General features: G+C 35.0%; 1 protein-coding gene and 2 non-coding genes across 3 annotated transcripts; all 3 read right to left on the reverse strand.

Moving 5' to 3' along the window:
• Nucleotides 1–1,344: 1,344 nt before the first annotated feature.
• Nucleotides 1,345–4,740, reverse strand: LOC124509596 (SH3 domain-binding glutamic acid-rich-like protein 3). The gene is made up of 3 exons (XM_047076332.1): nucleotides 4,693–4,740; nucleotides 1,813–1,980; nucleotides 1,345–1,410 (listed from the first exon to the last, which is right to left on the reverse strand). Exons 1-3 carry the CDS (start codon nucleotides 4,738–4,740, stop codon nucleotides 1,345–1,347), a joined length of 282 nt encoding a protein of 93 aa, XP_046932288.1.
• A 2,823-nt stretch (nucleotides 4,741–7,563) lies between these two features.
• On the reverse strand, nucleotides 7,564–7,717 carry LOC124509714 (small nucleolar RNA SNORA62/SNORA6 family). The gene has a single exon (XR_006961493.1). It is a non-coding gene; the product is annotated as a small nucleolar RNA SNORA62/SNORA6 family (small nucleolar RNA).
• Nucleotides 7,718–7,964: 247 nt separating this feature from the next.
• LOC124509759 (U6 spliceosomal RNA) lies at nucleotides 7,965–8,067 on the reverse strand. The gene has a single exon (XR_006961528.1). It is a non-coding gene; the product is annotated as a U6 spliceosomal RNA (small nuclear RNA).
• Nucleotides 8,068–8,543: the final 476 nt, after the last annotated feature.

Genomic DNA, 8,543 nt, shown 5'->3' on the forward strand with positions numbered 1-8,543 from the left:
AAAGCATAAGAGACTGTTAAAAACTGAGAACAAACTGAGGGTTGATGGGGGGTGGGAGGGAGGGGCGGGTGGGTGATGGGTATTGAGGAGGGCACCTTTTGGGATGAGCACTGGGTGTTGTATGGAAACCAATTTGTCAATAAACTTCATATAAAAAAAATAAATAAATAAATAAATAAAATTTTGGAAGAAAAAAAATTGAAGGTGAAGGATGAAACCATTTAAGTGTTGATTTGGAATTATTACACAGAAAAACCTTGGTTTGTGAGCATAATTCATTCTGAAAACATGCTTGTAATCAAAAGCACTTGTATAGAAAGCAAATTTAAACAACTGTTGGCTCAGTTGTGATCATGTGGCGTTTGGCATCACGTACTACTTGCATTGCAACATTACTCATTTATCAAGTTAAAATTTATTATAAATGTTTTGTCTCCTTGCAAAACACTCACAGAACAAGTTACTTGCAATCCAAGATTCTATTGTATTTGTTTTTTCAGGAACTAACTGGGTTACATATATAACTGATACTTGGCCATGATTTCATTTTCCTTTAAAGTTCTTATGAGACTATGTCAGATATTTTCTATTCTGAGACTTTTATAGGAAAACCTTTTTGTTTTTATGGTAATGAATGTATTCCTTTAAAACTTTCTTTGCAAAACAAGTGTATTTTTTACAATTTTACTGTCAGTTTTAAATTGTGTTCACATGTGTTTCAACAGTTAATTTAGTATGAATTTCTTCAATTAAAGCAGTATAATTTAAAACAGAAAATTTGTATTTCTATTTGTATGAAAAGTATAGTACATTTTATACTCTCGTGATGCTTATGAATCTTAGTTAATATATTTGACATTATTTTCTAGTTACTATTCATTATTTCATGTGAACTACACATATTTGATCCCCTGTTACATCCAATGCCACATTTATCACAGTTTGGTATGTATCCACTGAAAGACATATTTTTTTCTGCATAAAACCACATACACCAAATATCAAATATATAACTTTGCTAAAATTATATTATGAATTAATCAGTTTGCAAAAGGAAAAAGGTATTAAACTCATTTGTACAGTTAAATAAAGAGAAGTTTGATCTTGATAAATGTTTAACAATGTTTTTTACACATCTTTGTAAAATGTTCACTATGTAACAAAGAAATGATTGTAAAGCAAAATTGAAATTGTAAAAGCCCCCATGTTAGTGATTGCAAATGAATCTAGATATCAATTAACCTTATGAAGCTCTCATATTTTTTTTAATTAAAAGTAACCAATGTATATGGAAGTATATGCAGATCTACCTTGGTAAACATATTTTGTATCATCACTGCACATTCATTCCATCTTCAGGAATTTCGGAATCTCTTTGTTCTCCTTTGCCTTGTGAAACATTTCAAAATCCTAAAAGGAATTAAAATTAACTTGTAACATCAATGCTGATAATTTCACTTATGAAACAATTAAATTCAAGTGTCAAGGTCAGTTTGCTAATTATCTTGCCTGGGCCTTTGCAAATGTCTACCAGCTAAGTTAGTTAAAAGAATTTCCCCAAGGTATCAGTTATTTCATCCTATAACGTATGGTGAAAAACACTGTGTATCTCCAAACAAGCAGCATGATATACTTTCCTTTTATGGTATTTTTCATAATGAAGTACACATTGCCTTATCTTCAGGAACACAATTAAGTTATTATGTAAATGAAAAAACCTCACCCTCACAGTCCATAAATGTATTGTTTCCCCATCTATATAATCTTAAAATACGAAATGAAAATAAAATAAAAATGGAAATTTACTCTTACCCCACAATATTCTTGGCCATTGAATATCTGAGGTGGCAGAGCCCTAGGGGTAGAAACTTTAGTCCTCATTTCCTGAAGTATTTTCAAACTCACAGAAATATCTATTAATTCATATTTTATTTTGTAAGTATCTAAAATTCTGGTAACTTCTTCCTGTCTCTGCTTCACCTAGATAGACAAAGATATAAAGAGATGGAAAGATGTTAATCAACTGGCCCCAATGTTTTATGTTTTATTTTTATTTTCCCTATCCATTATGCTATGGTAGGGTAATAGATTTTAATGGTGTGATTTTTTTGAGCAGCAAAATTAGGTAATTTTATTGTGATAAACACATACACATACACACATATATAGTATATATGTTTAATATGTATATGAAGAAATACAGTAAGGTGTCAGTGGGAGTTAAAAATGTCTAATGGGGTATAAATATTTACCATATTGATTTCAAACTTCATATGAAATGGTATGAACATTCTGCTAACAGTGGAAGCACACATTTCAGCTCATCACTGCATTAATTTATGCTAATATCTATGGTAGTCCTGTGTAGGAAATGAATAGGATACCAGGTTTTTACATTTAAAAGAAAAAACTGCATGTTCTTAACAATAATTGGAGACTATGCCTAAGTGAGGAGATAAAATCTACAGAATGAGAAAATAAATCAGAGGATTAAGATTTACAAAAACTGTGAGTGAATAAAAGTGGTCAGTTCTTGCTATGTCCTCCTATATGAACTTTACATATCTGTTATCTGTTATAAAAGGCTGTATATCCACCCCCATTGTCTTTTCCCCTGAAACACTACTGCCAAAGTATAATTGTAATAATTGGTTATCTTTTAAACATAGTGTAGGGACACCTGGGTGGCTCAGTTGGCTAAGCGTTTGACTTCGGCTCAGGTCATGATCTTGCGGTTCATGAGTTCAAGCCCCATATCGGGCTCTGTGCTGACAGCTTAGATCCTGGATCCTGCTTCAGATTCTGTGTCTCCCTCTCTCTCTGCCCCCCCCCCGCTCATGCTCTGTCTGTCTCCCTCAAATATAAAATATAAAAAAAATTAAATAGTTTATAAGTACATTTTTTGTTAATAACTGTAACATAAATCTTAAAATTTGAGTTTTCTACATTTTCACATGATAATCTTGGGCAATTTTGCCACATAAAATCTGTGATGCTAGAATAAGAAAACATATGTAAAATCAATTTGACAAGTACAAACCCCAGTTTATTCAATTATGACTTCTGTGAAAGTGCATGGCAGAAGGTTTTTTGTTTGATGACTTAAAAATATAATCCAGTCAGGTTTAGAAAACCTTGTCTATTTCCAACCGATAGTGGAGAAGTTTCTGAAATTCCATCATGCAACATTTCTACTTTCTGAGGCTCATTAGTCTTCAAAATTGCAAAAGCATGATTCATGTGACTTAAGTCACATTTTTATAGTGTTTTTTTCAAAACTCTTTTTAGAGGAACCACATTATGAAAACAGTTGTTTAGACTAGTGCTAATCTGAGTGTGATTTATAAGACCAGCGTCATCAGCCTTATCCCACCCCAAAACTATAGAATTTGGGAATGGTTCTCAGGAATGTTTTAACAAACCCTCCAGATGATTTTTATGTTACAGTTTGAGAGACACAGACCAACAGTTGGGTGAATCTTCTGCTGCATCCATTATGGTCCTTAATGATTTCAAATCATTCCCTCTTATCGAATCTTAGTACCATATCCAATAACATAAGTTACAATGTTAAAAATAGTCAAAAGGTCCATGATTTTCGTTTTAAAACTGCTTCTTGTTATTGTTGTTTCTTAGTACCCAGGTGAAATCCTTAGTTGTTAAGGCTTTATGCAGAAGCAATGCACTATTTCTAGGCTGAGATAAAATCTCATTGCTCCTTGCATCTATCATGGTGCCTAACACACCAAAGGAGTGTGATGAATGTTTGTTAGCCATTTATAATCCATTCTAAATTCTTCAGTTTTCATGCTTTTCCAAAAACTTTGCAGAATGAGGTTCTTAGACATATAACATTCCTTGTATAGCTGAGCTGTGATAACCATTAGCCAGCCACATATGACTATTGAGAACTTGAAGTGTGGCTAGTCCAAAATGAAATGTTCTGTAAGTACAAAATACATACTGGATTTTGAGGACTTAATATGGAAATACATAACATCTCTTTTTAAATATTTGTTATATGTTGCAATGATAACATTTTGTAAACTTTGTGTTAAATAAAATATATTAAAATCAATCTCATCTCTTTTTTTAAGTCATTACTAGAAAATTTAAAATTACACATGTGGCTCACAATATATTGTTGTTTGAAACCACCGTTCTACAATATTTCCTACAACATGGTCAAAATAGTTCATCTAAACTGTAACCTAAGACATGTCTGATCTATGCAAATACATATTCTTCTTAGAAATTAAGTTTGTCTTTTTGAGGTTATCCAATCTTCTCTGAGGATTATGGCCATTTACTCACTGGCATTTTCCCTCTCCTATCCTAAACAGTGTTCTTTATCTCTTCCATCTCCCATCCTAAACATCCTAAAGAAAAAGGTTCTTTATCTCTTCCATTTGAAACATATGCAAAATTACTGGAAATAATAAAGTTGGCTGAACTCAGGACCCAGAAACCTCCCAAAGCAGTCAGTTCTTAGAGCACAACCAGGGTGAGGGCAATAATCACATTCTCTGTTGTCCACTGCACCTCCCATTCCTGAAAACCTAGAGAGGAAGGAGCTGAAGAATGAAAGACAAGAAGGAGATGGTAATGCCCTAGCACAATCCTGAAGTCCCCAACTAGAATGTCTTCACTCTAGTCTTTTTTGCCTGCTAAGGCTCTTTTCTTTCCACTCACCTCTCTAGACCCTGACACGCTGGTGTAATAGACTTTAATGGAGCTCATCGTTTCCACTTAAAGGCTACTTTGCAGAAATAACCCAGAGTCAGTCACTTCATTACCGCCTAAGGCTGAGCTAATAGAAGTCCCAAAACCTGGCTGTGCCTTTTCTCAGACTGTTGCTAAGAGCCGTTGGCCTGTACACTCTGGATTGGCTGGGAAAGTAGTGCCCTTGTGACGCAGGAACACTGGAGCGTCGTGACTGCCAGCCTGGGGGAGAGGGCATGAACTCTGGGGTGATAAACTTCTGTTAAGGCCTCTTTTCTCCCCTCATCGGCCGGGGAGGCACAGGGGAGGACTGGATGGAAGAATTAGTGGACTCTGTATTCCTGCTACTCATACTCCCTGCTTAGGGATGGTGGTAAACATGAGCTGTTTTGTCTGGCAACCACAGCCGCAAATGAAGGGCTGAGACACCTGAGGGAGAAACTGATCAAAATACAATGTTATGGCAAATAAAGAGATATATTAAAACTTGTATTCCCTGGGGCGCCTGGGTGGCGCAGTCGGTTAAGCGTCCGACTTCAGCCAGGTCACGATCTTGCGGTCTGTGAGTTCGAGCCCCGCATCGGGCTCTGGGCTGATGGCTCAGAGCCTGGAGCCTGTTTCCGATTCTGTGTCTCCCTCTCTCTCTGCCCCTCGCCCGTTCATGCTCTGTCTCTCTCTGTCCCAAGAATAAAAAAATAAAAAACGTTGAAAAAAAAAAATTAAAAAAAAAACTTGTATTCCCTAAATTTGTAGTGACAGAGCAAGTGGCGCCAATGCTTACTTGGACAGGAAGGGACGGGACCACCATAGCAACCTTTGATGCTTTTTTTCTTAGCTTGGGGAGGTGACTACTTTCCCACTCCCATGTTCCTCCCTTCCTGAAGACAGCAAGCTTTCCTATGATTTGATCTTTTGGTTTATGCAATAGTGGGTTCAATAGTCGCTGACTCTCCTAGCACTTCCTCCCTACACCTGGTATAAAACACTGACTTCGTGCTTTAATGTCTACTTCTTCAATACATTCGTAGCTCATTATTCTAGCTTTTATTTTCAAGTAGTTGAAGATAGTGATAATGTTTGCAGGATTTCTTTGGTTTGCCAAAATTGAGCAATGGAAATTGACAGTAAAGAACTAAAGAATTTTAGCACCAGTTTTTCTGTTAAGCAAGTTTGGATTCCATGGTTCTACCACTTGATAACTATAGATCTTGGGCAAATTACTTCCTTCTGAATGTCAATTTCTCAATCATTAGTGTATAAATGTGAATAGTGACACCTACATGACAGCATCATTATCAGGATTAAATGAACTGAGTATGTAAAAGTGTTTGGCACATGGTCTGACATGTCGTTAGTTTAGAAAATTATAATTATTATTTAAAAAAATAATGTTTTTTTTTGAGAGAGAGAGACAGAGTGCAAGCAGGGGAGGGGCAGAGAAAGAGGGAGACAAAGAATCTGAAGCAGGCTTCAGGCTCTGAGCTGTCAGCGCCCCTGACATGGGGCTCTAACTCAGGAACTGTGAGATCATGACCTGAGCGAAAGATGGATGCTTAACTGCCTGAACCACCCAAGTGCCCCTATAATAATTGTTATTGGTAAGTATCTGACTGCTTGCGTGATGTTTGGGAAGAAGCATATCAATATGAATAAGAGGAAGCATTTACCTTCAAGTTACTCACAGAGTGATAACTTTTAAAGTGAGATAAATGCAACGTACAGAAATCTAAATCAGGCTAGGTGGGTCAAGGCAGGTATCCCTGAAGAAGTGAGAGCTAAACTGAAACCTGAATGATGTGTAGTATGCCAAGAAATTATAATAATAAAGAAGTTTTGGGTAGAAGGAACAGTCATGAAGCAATGTGGTAATTGGAGCTTTGGGAGCAAGTGGAGGAATAGAAACTGAGGAAATAAATAGGAAAAAGCACACAGGCCTTCAGGTTTCATGTTAGATTTTGACGTATAGTCTTTTCAAGGCTGTTTCTTCTTTTATAAAAATGTGGAAAATCTTAACTTGCAAATTTACTGTGAAGATTAAATACGTTGGAGATGTTGCCTAAGGGCATCTTTCACTTATGAAGCACTCAATAAATTATATCTGTTATTAATCCATGGATGATTAGACAGCTCTGAAGCATTTAGCTCTTTGTGTGAAAGGTGGATCAATCTAGAATATCAAGTGGACTTGAAAGGGGGAAAGACTGGAAGCACTTACAGCAATACAAAAATAAAATGACAATAGTGAAAGGGAAAGATATTTAGGACAGGGGACTGCTAGAATTTGGATATAAGAGAGAGGCAAAGGAGATGGATATAACCAATGAAGGAGTCTAGGTTAGGAACAACATGAGATCTCCATTTTCTTTTGATATTTCTTTGTGATAGCAGTGGTATAAAATCTAATTTTTTTTATTGTTTTCATTATCTTTCTGGTGTGAGATTGTGACTTATTTTCTCATTTTGCTGTGAGCTCTTTGGTGTCAAGCTAAATTAATGCACTATTTCATATAATAGGTTATCTTTGACAACCTAAAGTAAATTGGTTGGTATGACATACAAAATTTGAATTAACCTATTATATAGGATGTTTTTGATAATTATTTTGAAGTAATTATTTTTTTAAAAAAACTGTATTGATAATTGTAACTGAAAGTATCATCTATGTAGATGTTTGTTTATGCTTCCCTGTCTACTTGGGCAGTTTGTATCTGAGTTCAAATCATTCTCAAGAATGGGACAGAAACTTGTGGGACTGGAAAAAATATATTCTAAGGAAATTAGTATACTTGTTCTTGTCCTTTTATATATGTGACTATTTATTTATTTAATTACTTATTTTTTACTTGTAGCAAGAATTATTATCAAAGTCCACTCATTGGCGCAAAGACCCTTGTGGTGTTACCAAAAGACTTGCCCCTCATGTAGCATACTACCTGTTATTCTGAGTTCATCAGCTAGCCAGTGGCCTCAACTCCAGGCTCTAACAATGTGCATGACTTATTGATCATACAAATAATACATGAATTCATGCACATTTTATAAGTCAAACCACATAGAAATATAGAGAGTAAAAATTAAAATTACACTATCACCTTCTCTTTAAAATCCTCCTCCCAGAGGAAACCACTATTAACAGTTTGATTTGTATCATTTTTCACAAACATGATGACATTTATTAAGTCAGTTATAAGGGATAAAAATCACTTATAACATGAAAGTTAAGTACACATTCTACTTTTTAAAAAAATATGGAATGTGTCATCAATTTTCATGTCATCCTTGCACAAAGGCCATGCTAATGTTCTCTGTTTTGTTTTGATTTTAGTATATGCACTGCCAAAGTGAGCACTATTACACAGGCTTTGAAGTGAGGCTTCTTGGGTTCAATCCCAGACTCTACCACTTACAACTGTGTAATATAGTGCATCCTATATAACTTCTTTGTGCCTCCATTTTCTCATGGGTGAAATGGAAATTATAATATGTTTTATAGAGATATTATGAAGGTTATACTACTTAGTGAATGTGAAGTATTAGAAAAATGCCTGGCACATATACATGATGGAATCATATTGTATATGTTGTTCTGCAACTTCCATTCCATTAGTACAGATAAAGGCAATACGGTGTACTGATTAAGTAAGTGGATTCTAAATCCAATTGCTTGGTGCAAATACTAGTTCTACCATTTACTATGTTTGTGAAATTCAACAAGTATATAAACTTTTTCTGTCTTTGTTTCCTTTGTAAAAATTAAAATACGAGCTTCTGTATTTTTAAGTTTTATTTGAATTCCAGTTAGTTAACATAAAGTGTAATAT

Source organism: Lynx rufus, unplaced genomic scaffold (genome assembly GCF_022079265.1).
Source record: "Lynx rufus isolate CCGP_SWC_20201006 ecotype Redwood Valley unplaced genomic scaffold, mLynRuf1.p SCAF_14, whole genome shotgun sequence".
Taxonomy (NCBI): domain Eukaryota; kingdom Metazoa; phylum Chordata; class Mammalia; order Carnivora; family Felidae; genus Lynx; species Lynx rufus.

What these genes read in the sequence shown, in the direction of transcription:
- LOC124509596 (XM_047076332.1), bottom strand. Translation starts at nt 4,740, where the DNA reads ATGAGCTCCATTAAAGTCTATTACACCAGCGTGTCAGGGTCTAGAGAG. An exon ending in GCGTGTCAGGGTCTAGAGAG is followed by an intron (nt 1,981 to 4,692) that starts GTGAGTGGAAAG and finishes TTGTCTATCTAG; the next exon opens with GTGAAGCAGAGACAGGAAGA. An exon ending in ATGGCCAAGAATATTGTGGG is followed by an intron (nt 1,411 to 1,812) that starts GTAAGAGTAAAT and finishes AATTCCTTTTAG; the next exon opens with GATTTTGAAATGTTTCACAA.